General features: G+C 41.9%; 1 protein-coding gene across 4 annotated transcripts in view; it reads right to left on the bottom strand.

Moving 5' to 3' along the window:
- Positions 1-6,513: 6,513 nt before the first annotated feature.
- The window catches only part of LOC142656401 (LITAF domain-containing protein-like), a 69,781-nt gene continuing 58,988 nt past the window's right edge, over positions 6,514-17,306 (bottom strand). For all 4 annotated transcript variants that reach the window (XM_075831323.1, XM_075831324.1, XM_075831327.1 and 1 more), the window contains exons 2-5: positions 13,055-13,126; positions 9,716-9,781; positions 7,356-7,518; positions 6,514-6,781 (exon numbers count right to left, since the gene is read on the bottom strand). In XM_075831323.1, the coding sequence (XP_075687438.1) occupies positions 6,673-6,781; positions 7,356-7,518; positions 9,716-9,781; positions 13,055-13,109 (393 nt within the window). In that variant the 5' untranslated portion in view covers positions 13,110-13,126 and the 3' untranslated portion in view covers positions 6,514-6,672. The remainder of the gene's footprint in view (positions 6,782-7,355; positions 7,519-9,715; positions 9,782-13,054; positions 13,127-17,306) is intronic.

Below are 17,306 nucleotides of genomic sequence, written 5' to 3'. Positions count from 1 at the left end.
TCTAAATTTTTGTGAAACACCTAAAGGGTTCATAAACTTTCTAAATGCTGTTGTGAATACTTTGAGGGGTCTAGTTTCTAAAATGGGGTATTTCATAGGGGTTTCTAATATATGGGCCCCTCAAAGCAACTTCAGAACTGAACTGGAACCTAAAAAAATAAATAAATGAGGCAATACTTCGCTTCTTACATTATACTGATAAAGAGCCGTGCCCACCCCGAGATGACCCCAGTTTTGACCGTTTGTATAAACGGAGACCCCTATTAGACCGTTCCAGTGCCCGGTTTTCCCCAGCATACACCCCGAGAAGTGTATTTCTATTGATGAGTCCCTGGTACATTTTAAAGGGAGGGTTCAATTCTGCGAGTACCTGCCGGGTAAGAGGGCAAGGTATGACATGAAGATGTATAAGCTGTGCGAGTGCATCAGGGTATACCTACAGGTTTAGGATATATGAAGGAAAGGCCACCCCCAAACCAGACTGCATCCTGGACTACAATAGGTACATGGGAGGGATGGACTTGTAAGATCAAGCCCTGAAGCCCTACAGCGCTATGCGGTGTGGTATAAGAAGCTGGCCGTGCACATCATACAGATGGCTTTGTACAATGCGTACGTGCTACGTCGATGTGCAGGCCAGACGGGAACTTTCCTGGAATTTCAAGAGGTGATTATCAAGAACCTAATCTTTAGGGACCAAGAAGGGGGGGCACCCAGTACTTCTGGAAGCGGGGCCACACGCATCGTACCAGGGCGGCAACACTTTCCAGGGGAAGTTCCCCAAACTGGCAAGAAGGGAAAAAGTCAAAAGAGGTGCAAAGTCTGCTATAAGAGGGCGATAAGGGATGACACAATATATCAATATGACACGTGTCCCGAATAACCAGAGCTCTGTATGAAAGAGTGTTTTAAAATTTATCATACATCCCTTGGTTTATAATTTACCCCAATTTTACTTACCCTGATGCACTCCGCACAGCTTATCCCATCTCGTCTTTCCCCTCTGAGCCCTGCTGTGTGCCCAGGCAGCTGATAACAGCCACATGTAGGGTATTGCCATACCCGGGAGAACCCACATTACAGTTTATGGGGTGTAGGTCTCCGGTCAAAATGCTCACTACACCTCTAGATGAATGCCTTAAGGGTGTAGTTTTAAAACGGGGTCACTTCTTGTGGGTTTCAACTGTACTGGTACCTCAGGTGCTTCTGCATACATGACTTCGCACTAGAAAATCCCCAGTAGGCCAAATGGTGGTCCTTTCCTTCTGAGCCCTCCCATGGACCCAAACGGCAGTTTATCACAACAAATGGGGTATTGCGGCCCTCAGAACAAATTGCGCAACAGAATGGGGTATTTTGTTTCTTGTGAAAATAAGAAATTTTCAGCCAAAACTACATATTATTTGAAAAAAATAATTTTGTTTTCATTCCCAGCCCAATTCAAATTAGTTCTGTGAAAAAACTATGGGGTCAAAATAGTCACAACACCCATAAATGAATTCCTTGAGGGGTCTAGTTTCCAAAATGGGGTCATTTGTGATTGGTTTCTATTGATTTGATACCTCTGTGGCTCTGCAAATGCGACATGGCACCCGAAAACCAATCCAGCAAAATCTGGACTCCGAAGAACACACAGCGCTCCTTTCCTTCTGAGCCCTCCCATGGGCCCAACCGGCAGTTTATCACCACAAATGGGGTATTGCCGCACTCAGGACAAATTGGGAAACAAAATTTAGTATTTTATTTCTTGTGAAAATAAGAATTTTTGAGCTAAAATGACATATTATTGGAAAAAATATATATTTTTTTAATTCCCAGCCCAATTCAAATAAGTTCTGTGAAGAAACTATGGGGTCTAAATGGTCACATTACCCATAAATGAATTCCTTGAGGGGTGTAGTTTCCAAAATGGGGTCACTTCTGGTGGGTTTCCATTGCTTTGATACCTCTGGGGCTCTGCAAATGCGACATGGCAGCCGAAAACCAATCCAGCAAAATCTGGACTCCAAAGAACACACAGCACTCCTTCCCTTCTGAGGCCTCCCATGGGCCCAAACGGCAATTTATTGCCACAAATGGGGTATTGCTGCACTCAGGAGAAATTGGGCAACAAAATTGAGCATTTTGTTCCCTGTGAAAATAAGAAATTTTGCTAAAAAATTACATCTTATTGGAAATAATTTCATTTTTTTTAATGTCACAGCCCAATTGAAATAGGTGCTGTGAAAAAACTGTGTGCTCAAAATGCTAACAACAACCATAAATGAATTCCTTGAGGGGTGTAGTTTCCAAAATGGGGTCACTTTTGGTGGGTTTCCATTGCTTTGATACCCCTGAGGCTCTGCAAATGTGACATGGCACCCGAAAACCAATCCAGCAAAATCTGGACTCCAACAAACATATAGCGCTCCTTTCCTTCTGAGCCCTCCCATGGGCCCAAACGGCAGTTTATCACCACAAATGGGGTATTGCCACACTAAGGACAAATTGGGCAACCAAATGGGGTATTTTGTTCCCTGTGAAAATAAGAAATTTTGATCACAAATGACATTTTATTGGAAAAAATGACATTTTTTTCATTTCACAGCCCAATTCAAATAGGTGCTGTGAAAAAACTGTGTGGTCAAAATGATAACAACCGTAAATGAATTCCTTGAGGGGTGTAGTTTCCAAAATGGGGTCACTTTTGGGGGATTCCTACTGTTTTGGCACCTCAACACCTCTTCAAACCTGGCATGCTGCCTAAAATATATTCTAATAAAAAAGAGGACTCAAAATGAACTAGGTGCTTCTTTGCTTCTAGGGCTTGTGTTTTAGTCCACGAGCGCAGTAGGGCCACATGTGGGACATTTCTAAAAACTGCAGAATCTGGACAATACATATTTAGTAGTGTTTCTCTGGTAAAACCTTCTGTGTTACAGAAAAAAAAATGAATAAAATTGAAATTCCGCAAGAAAAATGAAATTTGCAAAGTTCACCTCCACTTTGCTTTAAAGGAACAGTGTCATCACAAATTATTTTTTTATATGTTAAAGATGTTAGTGCTTTATTAAAAACGTTTATATTCATTTGTGTGTTTGTGTTTTACTTTTTCTTATTTTTACACTTTTTCTTCCCTATGGGGGCTGCCATTTTTTTTCCATTTCTGTCTGTGTCGATTAACGACACATACAGACATGGAATACGGCAGCCACAGTCCCATAGGGACTGCGAACGGCTCCCGTCCCATTGACTTCCGTGTACGGCGTCTGTGTGGGAACTGCGCATGCGCCGCTCCCACACAGTCCAATTCGAAATTGGCGCCGTCCGGCGCCATTTTCCTGTGGACCGGAAGTCGCGGCCGGACAGTAATATTACTACTTCCGGTCGCGGCTTCCGGATTTGTGCACTTGGACCAGCGGCAGCAAACGGAGCGGACGGGCCGGAGGGAGCCGCGGCGGCAGGAGCAGGTAAGAGATTTCAATGTATGTTCGTGTTTGTGTGTGTTTACTACTGTATGTAAACCTACTACACTGTGTGTTAGCTCAAAAAATGGCGACACACAGTGTAGGAGGTTACACCGTTCAAACCCCTCGTTTATCCCGGCACTAGCCAGGATAAAGGAGGGGGGGATGCTGAGAGCTCACTAGAGCGAGGGCTTTTAACCCAATGTTGCAATGCTGCAATTTTGGGAATAGCTCCATCTAGTGACCAAAAATGGGTAGTATTATAAATTTAGAATTAATTTATAATATTTCCTGACTCGTGAAAAACATAAAAAAAATTTGAACAATGTTTAACCACCCACACACTAAATGTTTAATTTTTTTAAAAAAAACATGTTTTTCTGGCAACACATTCCCTTTAATTCCTGTGAAATGCCTGAAGGGTTAAAAAACTTTCTAAATGCTGTTTTGAATACTTTGAGGGGTCTAGTTTTTAAAATGGGGTGTTTTATCAGGGTTTCTAATACATAGGCCCCTCAAAGCCACTTCAGAACTGAACAGGTACCTTAAATAAAAGGCATTTAACATTTTCTTAAAAATATGAGAAATTGCTGTTTATGTTCTAAGCCTTGTAACGTCCAAGAAAAATAAAAGAATGTTCAAAAAACGATGCCAATCTAAAGTAGACATATGGGAAATGTGAACTAGTGACTATTGTGGGTGGTATAACCGTCTGTTTTACAAGAAGATGCATTTAAATTCTGAAAAATGCAATTTTTTCAAAATTTTCTCTAAATTTTGCAATTTTTCACCAATAAACACTGAATATATTGACCAAATTTTACCACGAACATGAAGCCCAATGTGTCACGAGAAAACAATCTCAGAATCGCTTGGGTAGGTTTAAGCATTCCCACGTTATTACCACATAAAGTGAAATATGTCAGATTTGAAAAATGGGCTCTGAGCCTTAAGGCCAAAACTAGGCTGCGTCCTTAAGGGGTTAAGCTTTGTAATACATATAAAAATGGAAAATATTTTAAATACATTGCTGTTAAAAATAGTACAGCATGTGCATGAGAGTGAGAGATTAGAGTTTAAAATACTAAATAAATGATTTTTTTCAAACATTTTCTTAGATTTTTGCATTTTAATAAAAAAATAGAAATCGTATCGGCCTACTTTTACCACATAAATATAGCACACAATGTCAGAATCACTTGGATACACATGCATTACGCAATTATTTTGAAAAATGTCACCACAAATGGGGTATTGCCACACTAAGGACAAATTGGGCAACCAATTGGCCAACCAAATTGGCCAACCAAACCAGGATGAATCTTCACAGACATACAATAAAACAGGAGGTGGATACACCCGTGGGAAAACACTTCTCTGGACCAGACCACAGTTTGGCAGATCTAAAAACCTCAGTTTTATTGCCCCGGCTTATCTTAATGATGTATCACCTCATGTACTAATTGTCTTTGTGTAACATCTAAATGTTGTGTTTTTTTCTAAGTCATTCATTTGTAAACTGCCTGAAGAAGGGGCTCTGAAAGCTTGCATATAGAACTTTTATGGTTAGCCAATAAAGGTATCATACCTATTATACTTTTGTCTTTTTTGACACAAAAGTATTTAACATTTCATATTGTCTCTGGCTAACACGGTACTACACTATTTTTTACTGTACTTCGGAAAAATGTTCACAAAACCCTAGATTTTAAAAATCTGGCTAGGTCCTTAATGCCAAAACATTAACCCTTCAGGGGTTATAGGGAAACTGTCAGTACGTTTGGAGCCACTAGACCACCAGCATGCTGTTATGAAGCTCGGGTTTTTGGGCTGAGTTCCCAAGGGTCAGATATGCTGCATAAAAACTGTGCAGTGTATCAAACCTGGAGCCCGCAGAACCTTCCATCCAACCATTCATCGCCTACAGTGCAGGAGGGGGGGTGCCGGCTGGTTTCAATGGCGCCACCGCCCCCTCAGAAAGGCAGCAGGCTACCGTCATGGACGGTGTGGCCCTGGCAACCCCCATCTGCTCTTTTAGTTCAGCCCGGGGCACATGCCCCACCTCCCCCCTAGCAACGCTCCTGCATATAGAGGCACAAACAGCAGACAGATTCTCCATTAGGCACTAACTTCTTGCAGGGGTGGGCTGTGGGCAGAGCTTCCTTCTCTCCTCTTGCTGCCTCTGCTCCTGTCTCCTCCTTGTGTGTAAGCAATATGCCGACCCTGCGTCTAAGACACTCCCACTGTTTTTGGATTGTCTAGAGCTGCATACTTGAGCAGTTCTGTCCAGTCCATGAACAGCGGGCATGTCTTACACAGTCTGAGATGCACCGGTGTAGCCCCTCCCCTCTGCCCTGTAAGCCACCTGATTGCCTGTCGGTCAGGTCACAAAGTAAAAAATTTTTAGAAAAAATAAATAACCCTAAAGCTGCCCCCTCCTGCTGAACACCCTAGGCACTGTGGCAAATATGGGCCTGCATGGTCATGGGGAGTGAAAATTGTGAACCATATTCGTCCAGCAATAATCTGATGAGCATGCCTACCTTCCCAGCTAGTATAAAGACCCTGTGCTTGGCTCACAAAGTGGTAATACGTAATACGGACCTGTAGGCACTACATGTACACTATCTCCATGTGGCACCATATTCTCCACTAGGATCAAGTCTTCTAGGGGAGAATATCTCCAGTGTACGGCATTCTACGTGGCACTTTTTTTTCTGCTTCAATGCATGGAACAAAATACTGTGTGCCTCAGTATCAGAGGCTCATGGTGTAAGAGTATGGGCCCGTAACAGGCTATTGGTGCCTTTTTTTGGAACTGCCTAATAAATATTCACAACTATAGCTATACATACTCATCTGTAAAGCGGACACATTTTTTTCCTAATTGCAAATTTCTTAATTGTCCACAATAATATAGAGAATTATCCTACAATATTATTTTCAAGTGATTTAGAAAGGCCAAAATAAGAAACCTAACAACAATGTTAGAGATAATTCTGTATAAATGTCAGATGAAATTTTCAAATGAACATATAATAAAATATTAACAAGAAGAGAAAAAAAATCAGTAGAACTTAACATTTAATATAAATTGCACAATCCATATAATTAGTAAACCAGATCACATCTTTCAGGAGCTCCTACAAGGTAATAATTTTTTTTTTTTAATATGACACAGAAAAAAAATTTTCTTTGTTTTTTCTGGACCGTTAAGGGAACTTCTTCAAAGTCTTTTGTATTTTGATAGGTGATGATTGCAGTTTGGGCAGAAATGGTCAACATCCTTACAGCTGTCCAAACAGAAAGGGATAAGGCAGCATCCAAGCCAGCAACTATGGAAAAATACACAATTAGATAATACATAAATCAAGTGTTTATAGAAAAATAAGATGCCCAGGTCCGGGTTGGGATACATTTCTATGTTCGTTTTGAATACATGATATAGAAACACACAGCAATAATGTCATAGTTACTAGTCCAATATCTAAGAATGTCGAGGCTTCTAGTGACCTCCAGTACAAATGTAGCAAGGTTGAATCAGGGACATCGCTATAGGGGGTGCAGAGGTAGCAGAAGCAGTTGGGCCCAAATTCCCTTCTGCCCCATAAGAAAACACCCGTATTCTACATAGAACATGGTAGGTGGCGGTGGGGGCTGTTACAGATTTTGCATTGAGTCCCATGAGCTTCATGTTACACCTTCATGAGGAAAATCAACTAATAGAGATGCCATATTATATATCCCAATGTGTTGCGCCAAATCACAAATTTGGCTACGTTAAATCTTTAGATGGACTAAAACATTACGGCAATTGCGTTATGCGTAATTCGCTAATATATTTGTATTACCCGAATCCAAACAAACTGCAAGGTAAATTATTTTATTATTTTTTATTGTAGTGCTTACCCAAAGAAACACAGGATGCCAAAGATAAGCCAGGCGAGGAGCCCAGTGTTATATTGTATACGTGTCACCACATTCTGGCGACAAACAGGACAGGTGCACGATGTTGGCGAGTCAGCGAATGATGTTCCCATGATCACTATTGTGGTCATAGGAGCCATAACCACTGCGGGGATAAGATAAACAAAATGATAAATATGCAAGAACTTTTTACACAAAAATAATAATTGCACTAGGGTGATAGCAGCGACATCATTGCTGGGTCCAGCTGCAACCACATTATTTCCAGACCAAAATGATATACTGCTTCTTATGACCGATTAACATATTTTCACATGAACCAGTAACGGAGCAGAAGAAAAAAAATAGTAAAAGATTTTATGCAAATACATACGGTTTTTGCATGTGATTGTGCCGTGTTCCCTGCTCTTTTAAAGAAACCGTCTAGGAAAATACACCTAGAGTTGCTTTTAAGGAAAACCTCAATTCATGTAGCCACTGCATTAAAGTACTCACCAAATCTGACGTGTAAAAATACGATTGTGCATCAAAACTGCAGCTTTAGCAAAGATAGTAGACTTCCTAAAGCTGGCCATAGACTTAAAACCAGCTCTCCTGACAAGTCTGATTTAGGAAATACTTGCATATATATTGAGGGTCTGTGGTCTGAATTTAGTGGTCTAGTCTTAAGTATTATTATATTTTGAGGTCTGAATTTGTTTAAAGATCTTATGTGGGGTCTGATTTAATTTTGAGAAAATAATTAATTTAGGGCTTTGGAGCTGTATTGGGGTCTGGTCTGGGATCTTAATTAAATTTGGGGTCTGATCTGGGGTCTGTATTAGTTCTGTGGTCTGGTCTGAGGTCTAAAGGTGTTGCTGTAGAGGCTGGGGATGAGCTGCAGAAGCAAAGGGGCAAGAAATGTCTGGGTAGCAGGCATGCAGAGGTTTGTAGAAGTCATGACAGTCTGAGCCGGATGGAGAAGAAACACACTACTACTACAATCAGAGAAGATGTTACCTGTGAGTCTCTAGATTTAGCTGTTATGTATTCTGCCAGTGACTGCTTATTTTCTTTGTGACCTGCTAGTTGTCAATGGACAAGTAGGGATTGTCTAAAGCGGAGAACCCCTTTAAACAGGGCAACATAGTATGATGACTGATGCTTTTTTTTCCATCTGGCCAACTCTGTAGGCCTGTTTTTTGTATCTGTAGGTTGCAGTTTCCTGCCATAAAGGTACATTTACACATAATCATGTTTAACAAAACAGTTATGAGTTTTATAAGTTCAGAGCAGTACAACTTTCATATGTATTTGGAACAATTTGATTGTATGCCAATATAGTGCTATAGAGACAAACAGGCAGACAACCATTTACTTGTTACAAACATAAAATAATGATTTTTATGTATGAACACAATTTTTTTAATCAATAATAAGCAACACTTTCAGCGTTTATAATTTAGTGCTTTACATTTTTCCATTATCGTTACGATTCATTTAAATTGTACGAATTATAACAAGAATCTGTACATGTAAACAGGCCTGCCATTCCGCACGATAGCGCCCTTTCTTGAATAATACTGGGGGAGGTACCAGTGACCCTAGAGAATGGTACTTGCACGCACAATTGGAGAATTCTTACCATTGTCTATACCTGCACTCAACCCTTTACAGATAACTCACACCATTTCAATTGGTTTGTGTAGATAGTCATATAGTGTTCCTGCATTATGATATTGATCATTTATAACAAATTATTCTGTTGCACTGGAAGTCTTTGCATGTTCATAATGTGGTAGAATTTGTTGAGAATCTCAACCATATTATGTTAGTGGAAGAATTAATTTATATTGACTAGGAGGAGGTACATAGATTCACTTTTACTTGGTATCCCTGGCTTGCTTTTCAGGATTCTAGCTTCTGAAGCCACATTCACATGGCTACATTACGGCTCTATACACTTACATATGGAGGTTTTCGGTCGGAGCCGCATGCCACACCATATCACGACACGCATGTAGAAAAATCTGTTTGCTTGCCATGATTTTCGTTGCGTTTTCGGCCACGCCCAAAAAACGGCGGGAAAAACGCCTTTTCTGCCTCTCATTGGTTTCAATGGGAGGTCAATGGCGGAACTGTGGCCCCGCTTGTTTTTACCATGAGCGGCTAAGAACCACCGCAGAAAAAAAATGCCTCCGCCTCCCATGGAAATTCAGTTCCATGGGAGGCGGTTTCAGACACTTTTTGCCGCTAATTCCGACTCGGTTTCCGCGTCAAAATCAGCGTAAAAAAACTCTGTGTAAACTGGGCCTTACACCGCCAAAAAATACAAATATGTACATATAGTAATTGCACTCTACCTGTGGGCTGTGCCCCTCCCATTCCATATGGTGGTGGTTGTGGTGGTGGATAAGCTCCTCCAACACCTATATAAAAGCAAATATAAATATTTAAGACGACTGGACAACATCTGTAGATGCATGTATTCAGCAATATCATGTAGATGAATTGATCACACTGTATTTCATGGGATACTTATGCTGAAATGCATGAGACGACATCATATCCATACAACAATTAAATGCTATTATTACCATATCATTAAGAATTTAAACCGCGCCTCCAACAGAGAACTTGACTGTGCTCTTTAATCCCATAAATTTCTAGTCTTTGATTTAAAGTAGACCTTAGGGTATGTTCACACGCTTAACAAAAAACGTCTGAAAACACGCTTAGGCTGGGTTCACACGACCTATTTTCAGACGTAAACGAGGCGTATTATGCCTCGTTTTATGTCTGAAAATAGGGCAACAATACGTCGGCAAACATCTGCCCATTCATTTGAATGGGTTTGCCGACGTACTGTGCAGACAACCTGTCATTTACGCGTCGTCGTTTGACAGCTGTCAAACGACGACGTGTAAAAATACAGCCTCGTCAAAAGAAGTGCAGGACACTTCTTTCAGACGTAATTTGAGCCGTTCTTCATTGAACTCCATGAAGAGCAGCTCAAAATTTACGGCTGTCAGAGAAGCCTCGCAAAATGCGAGGAGCAGCGTTTACGTCTGAAACGAGGCAGCTGTTTTCTCCTGAAAACAGTCTGTCTTTTCAGACGTAAAAGCCTGCTACCGTGTGCACATACCCTTAGCTAAAAACATATGAAAATAAGGAGCTGTTTTCAAGGGAAAACAGCTCCTGATTTTCAGCCGTTTTTTTTTAGCAACTTAGGTTTGTTGGTGCGTTTTTTACGGCCGTTTTTGGAGCTGTTTTTCTGTAGAGTCAATGAAAAACGGCTCCAAAAACGGCTCAAGAAGTGACATGCTTTTCTTTATCGCAAGCGTTTTTTTACGGCCCCGAAAAACGGCCAAAAATAAGCCGTGTGAACAAACCCTTAGACTTCCTTCACACATTGGGGCAGATTTATTATTATTGCCTTACACTTAGGCTGGATTCACACGAGCATGTTCGGTCCGTAAAGGACGGAACGTATTTCGGCCGCAAGTCCCGCACCGAACACACTGCAGGGAGCCGGGCTCCTAGCATCATAGTTATGTACGACGCTAGGAATCCCTGCCTCTCCGTGGAACTACTGTCCCGTACTGAAAACATGATTACAGTACGGGACAGTTGTCCCGCAGCGAGGCAGGGACTCCTAGCGTCGTACATAACTATGATGTTAGGAGCCCAGCTCCCTGCATTGTGTTTGGTCTGGGACTTGCGGCCGAAATACGTTCCGTCCTTTACGGACCGAACATGCTCGTGTGAATCCAGCCTTAGACAGCTTAAAACTAGACCAGGCAGGCAGAAGCTGCGCCAGATTTATCACAGTAGTTCATGCTGTAAGATAAATTTGGCGCATATCTCTATAAATGTTAGGTAGTTCTTTCCTAAGGCTGAGTTCCTACACTGCAGAATTTCCACAACGGAATTCTGTGCAGAAATTTTGCAGTATTTACAGCAGCAGCAAAGTGGATGAGATTTTGCAAATCTCATGCCTACATTGTGGAAATAAATCGCAGAAAAGTCGTGTGGAAAATGTTCTACGGTGTAACTTTCAAATCCGCAACATGTTAGTTTATGCTGCATATTCTGTGTGGGGATGCTGTGAGTTTGTCCCATAGACTTCATTAAGGGGTCATAAATGCAGCAGAAATGCAGTAAAAATAGATTTTGCATGTATTTTTTGAGCCAAAGACTTATTCACACGGTTTGGTTTTGCCGGCTTTGTTTTGCAGTTCTAAAGCTGCACTTTAAAAATGCATGTGTTTTTACCGAGATTTGCAGCGGTTTTGCAGTTAGCATGGAACAGTAAAAAAGTGGACCTCTGTACAGCGCTGCGTAATATGTTGGCGCTATATAAGTAACTGAAATAAATAAATAATAAATAAAAACCTCTTGAAATCGCGGTAAATACACATATGTTTTAGCAGTTCGGTTTTCGGCCACGCAGCAAGAAATGAGACAAATCCCCACCGTGTGACTACACAATTAGGCTGGATTCCCACAAGGTCATTACGTCCGTAATTGACGGACGTATTTCGGCCGCAAGTCCTGAACCGAACACAGTGAAGGGAACCGGGCTCCTAGCATCATAGTTATGTACGACGCTAGGAGTCCCTGCCTCGCTGCAGGACAACTGTCCTGTACTGTAATCATGTTTTCAGTACGGGACAGTAGTTCCACGGAGAGGCAGCGACTCCTAGCGTCGTACTTAAGTATGATGCTAGGAGCCCGGCTCCTTGCACTGTGTTCGGTCCGGGACTTGCGGCTGAAATACGTCCGTCAATTACGGACGTAATGACCTCGTGTGAATCCAGCCTCACACTACCTTTTACTTGGCAAAAAAAAGCCCAAAACAAAAAAGCATTGTTTGTAGAGTGTTTTATATTTTACTATAGTCTTTCAGTTAACATATGCCTGCAGATGTTTTTGGCCAAAAAAAGCCACAAAAAATCCTGCATTTTTCCAAAAATGCTATGTGTGAAACCATCCATAAAGGCTATTTTGAAGACATTTTTTTAATAAAACAATGTATCATGGCGTTCTAAACAACTTTTTAATAGTTTTTTTATTAAAGAAAATGTTTACTTTTCGAGATATAGCTTCTATGTATCCTGGATACATAGTAGGACCCGCTGTCACGGAATCCATCAGTCCCGCTGACCTGACGGATTCGGGATTGAGCACAAGATATAGCTTCTATTTATCCAGGATACATAGAAGCTGTATCTCAAAAAGTAAGGGCCTGTTCACTGCGAATGCGCTATTGATACCGCCAAAAAAACGGAAACCTTACGAAACTGAGACAAATGGAAACCATTTGCAACGGAAGCATTACCATTGAAATCAATGGTAATGCAAATGGAAAGCTATGGCTTCCGTTTGGTTTCTGTTCATGGGTTCCCCTGATGAAAAGGTCTAACGGAACCCACGTACGGGACCCTGACGCTGATGTCAACACACCCTTAAAATCTTTTTTTTTTTTAATAAAAAAACAATTACAAAGTTGCTTAAAACATTGTTAATATGCGTACACGTATAACACATTGTTTTAGTGGGAAAAAAACTGTACAAAGGTTTACAGATATCCTTTAATGGCTGCACAGTAAATATGTTAACACTATTTTCTATTATAAACATGTGTATAATATATTACAGCTTAAATAGGCACTTTATATAGTAAACATTGTCAAACCCACCTGGTTGTGGGTAAGCTGGAGCGGATGGAGGATATCCCTTATCTGGCTCATACATGATAATTGACTTTTCACCTGCATGAGTAGAGAAAAAAAAATAGGATTTAAAAAATCATCATTCCATGGTTTTTATTTTAAAACAAGTAATTATTTTATGAGCTAGTATTAAAATCAAATATGACTAGGACAGTAGTGCAATACCTTGCACGGCCACTACAAATGTAACGGTGCAATCAAGTATGAACAGAAAGAAGAACCATGTAAACAATAAAGCGGTTGTGGCTCTCATACGAGCACTGCGGCCCCTTCCAACACCTGATCGGACAATCAGACCACCACCGATCTAATATTGATGGTCTATCCTGAGGATAGGCCATCAATTTTAGCAACCCGGATGACCCCTTTAAACTGTCTATGAGTACAGGAGATTTAAGGAACTGCCACACCATTCTAATGTTGTGCTTTTCGGGGTAAGGAATGGAAGTTGGCCAGGAGGGGGTTGTAGATTGGGATCTATCATAACAAACAGTAGGCAGGTAACAAGTCACATATAGGCACAAGCAGAATGGAAACAAAGACATCAACTTAAAAAAAGCAGAAAATACAACATTCATAAGGCTCTCGATCGGTGGATGTCAGTGTGCTAAAACAAAGTTGTTGAGCGCTGTTCCCCTTAGGGCGGATTCAGACGGACGTGAGCGTTTAGCGCCCGCACAAAACGCATGCGTTTTGCGCGCGTGGCAGCAGCGTGACAGCTCGGTGTGTCCTGTTAATATGGATGCTCGGCTGCGTGCTTTTCGCGCAGCCGCCATCTTTATGACACTCTGTTTGGATGTTTGTAAACAGAAAAGCACGTGGTGCTTTTCTGTTTACATTCATTCTTTTACTGTTGTTGCGCGAATAACGCGCGTCCCATGGAAGGGCTTCCGTGGGGTACGTGTGATTTTCACGCACCCATTGACTTCAACACCTAAATATAGAACATGTCGTGAGTTTTACGCAGCGGACTCACGCTGCGCAAAACTCACGGACTGTCTGCACTGCCCCACAGACTTGTATAGGTCTGTGCGACCCGCGTGAATACCACGCGGGCTGCACGGACGAAAATCACGTCCATGTGAATCCGCCCTTAGGCTGGATTCACACGAACGTGTATTGCGTCCGTGCGGGCCACGCACAGACCAATACAAGTCTATGGGGCAGTACAGACAGTCCGTGCTTTTTGCGCAGAGTTTGTCCGCTGCGCAAAAAGCGCGACATGGTCAATATCTCAGCGTATTTTGCGCATCACGCACCCATTGAAGTCAATGGGTGCGTGAAAACCACGCAGGTCGCACGGAAGCACTTCCGTGCGAACTGCCTGTTTCGCGCACCAGCTGTCAAAAGGATGAATGTAAACAGAAAAGCACCACGTGCTTTTCTGTTTACAAACATCCGAATGGCGTGTCATAATGATGGCGGCTGCGCGAAAAGCACGCAGACGCGCATCATATGATGCTGCCTCACGGAGGAGGTAAGTGGCTTTTGCGCAGGCAAAACGCCTCGTGTTTTGCGTGCGCAAAAACGCCACGCACGTCTGAATCAGCCCTTAGTGTGTGTTAACACATGGCGTACTTGTGTGAAAATATGCTGCAGAATATGGGACTGTTGTTTCCATTGCATTCTTGTATAATTTTTGCCTGCTGATTAGGAGGCTACCTCCTACTGCTGCTCTGTGTCTTTGATACTCTATGTAATATTGAAGTGTTATAGTGCACTGTATGTGAATTTTGCAAATGCATGAAACTAATGTATATGCTGTTATGTTGTGTAAATTTTAAAAATAAAAATCTTTGATAAAGAAAAAATAAAAATATGCTGCAGAAAACTACAATGTTTGCCAATACACGTATTTGGAGTTTGTGCTGCCCTAGGCACTTTTAGTGATGACATCCCGATAACGCAACTTTTCCTCTGCAAAAATTGCAACGGTGCTAATCGTTGCGGGTTTTACCGCCCCAATGAATTCAATGGGGAAAACCTGCTACAGAAAACCAGTGATCTCACAGCATAAATTTACATGCTGCGGATTAAAAAAACGCACCGCATGTCAATTTATGAACGTTTTTTCGGTGGGTTTTTTATGCAGCGGGGTTGTTCAAATCCCATGCACTTTATGAAAAATCTGCATTGTTTATGCTACGTGTGAACTTACCATAAAAGAAATGTTCAGTGCTAACCCATTAACATTCCCTCACCTGCCCCCACATGAACACTGAGGCCCATTTTCCCTATTATTTAGAAAAAAAAACACTCCTGTAGCGGCCCTCCCTCCCGACTGAAGCAAATTATGCCCCGCCAGTTACATCAGTACATTGTCCTACTTTTAAAAGTAGACCAAGTTTACTGTCACAGACCCAGGAATGTAAGTATGGTAATGGTTTTTCTATTTTACTTATTAATGTTACTAATATTAGTTTTTTTATGTTTTTTAACAGGTTCGGTTGTTGGACTACGTCGGATTCGAGGACTACTTCGATAACGCCGTTTTCATTCCCAATGGTTAAATCAGGCGTTTCATAGATTTTATTAGAATTGGGCAGTGAACATAAAAATATATTTTTTTCCCAATAAGACGTAGCTTTAGCTGAAAATGTTTATTTTTCTCAACAATTAAAAGGAGAAAAAGCACCCCAACATTTATAGAAAATTTCTCCTGAGTACGGCAAGACCCCATATGTGGTCATAAACTGCTCTTTGTGCACACAGTAGGGCTCAGAAAGGAAGGAGCGCCATTTGGCTTTTGGAGTGCAGATGTTGCTGGATTGGTTCCTGTGCGCTATGTAGCATTTGCAAAGCCCCTGTGGGACCAAAACAGTGGAAATCCCCCAGAAGTGACCCAATTTTGGAAACTACACCCCTCAGTTGTTTTCCACAAATTAGTGTACACTCGATGAGTGAAAATGGGAATTTTTCCATAGATATGCCAATATTGGGCGCCCAGCTTGTGCCACCATAACAAGAAAACTCTCTAATAATTATGCTGTGTTTCCCGCTTTTAGAAACACCCTACATGTGGCCCTAATCTTTTGCCTGGACAATCGACAGGGCTCAGGAGTGAAAGAGTACCATGCGAAATTGAGGCCTAATTTGGCGACTTACATAGTATTGGTTCACAATTGCAGAGGCTCTGATATGAAATAATAAAAGAAACCCCTGAGAAGTGACCCCATTTTGGAAACTACACCCCTCAAGGCATTTATAAAGAGGTGCAGTGAGAATTTTCATCCCACAAGTCTTTTACATAAATTAACCCCTTCCCAACATATGACATACAGTTAAGTCATAGCCGGGTAGGGCAAGTATGGGGCATGCTCACGGAGTGAACCCGCTCCATACGATGCCGGTGTCAGCTGTTTATTACAGCCGACACTTCAGAGTAACGAGCGGCTTCACGCTTGAGTGCGATCCCGCTCGTTTAACTCGTTAAATGCTGCGGTCAATAGCGACCGCAGCATTTAAACTACACCCCTCAGTTGTTTTCCACAAATTAGTGTACACTCGATGAGTGAAAATGGGAATTTTTCCATAGATATGCCAATATTGGGCGCCCAGCTTGTGCCACCATAACAAGAAAACTCTCTAATAATTATGCTGTGTTTCCCGCTTTTAGAAACACCCTACATGTGGCCCTAATCTTTTGCCTGGACAATCGACAGGGCTCAGGAGTGAAAGAGTACCATGCGAAATTGAGGCCTAATTTGGCGACTTACATAGTATTGGTTCACAATTGCAGAGGCTCTGATATGAAATAATAAAAGAAACCCCTGAGAAGTGACCCCATTTTGGAAACTACACCCCTCAAGGCATTTATAAAGAGGTGCAGTGAGAATTTTCATCCCACAAGTCTTTTACATAAATTAACCCCTTCCCAACATATGACATACAGTTAAGTCATAGCCGGGTAGGGCAAGTATGGGGCATGCTCACGGAGTGAACCCGCTCCATACGATGCCGGTGTCAGCTGTTTATTACAGCCGACACTTCAGAGTAACGAGCGGCTTCACGCTTGAGTGCGATCCCGCTCGTTTAACTCGTTAAATGCTGCGGTCAATAGCGACCGCAGCATTTAAATCGTTAGAAAGAGGGGGCAGCCCCCTCTAACAGCTCATCGCGCCCCCCGCAACGCAATCGCGGGGGGCGATGGTTGCTATGGCTGCCTGTGGGCGTAATGAAGGCCCCCCGATCCGCCATCTTTGTGCACCTATTAAGCCCT

This window comes from Rhinoderma darwinii, chromosome 6 (assembly GCF_050947455.1).
Source record: "Rhinoderma darwinii isolate aRhiDar2 chromosome 6, aRhiDar2.hap1, whole genome shotgun sequence".
NCBI classification, from domain to species: domain Eukaryota; kingdom Metazoa; phylum Chordata; class Amphibia; order Anura; family Rhinodermatidae; genus Rhinoderma; species Rhinoderma darwinii.
The sequence above is the reverse complement of the archived record's forward strand: the minus strand, read 5'-3'. Positions and strand labels throughout refer to the sequence as shown.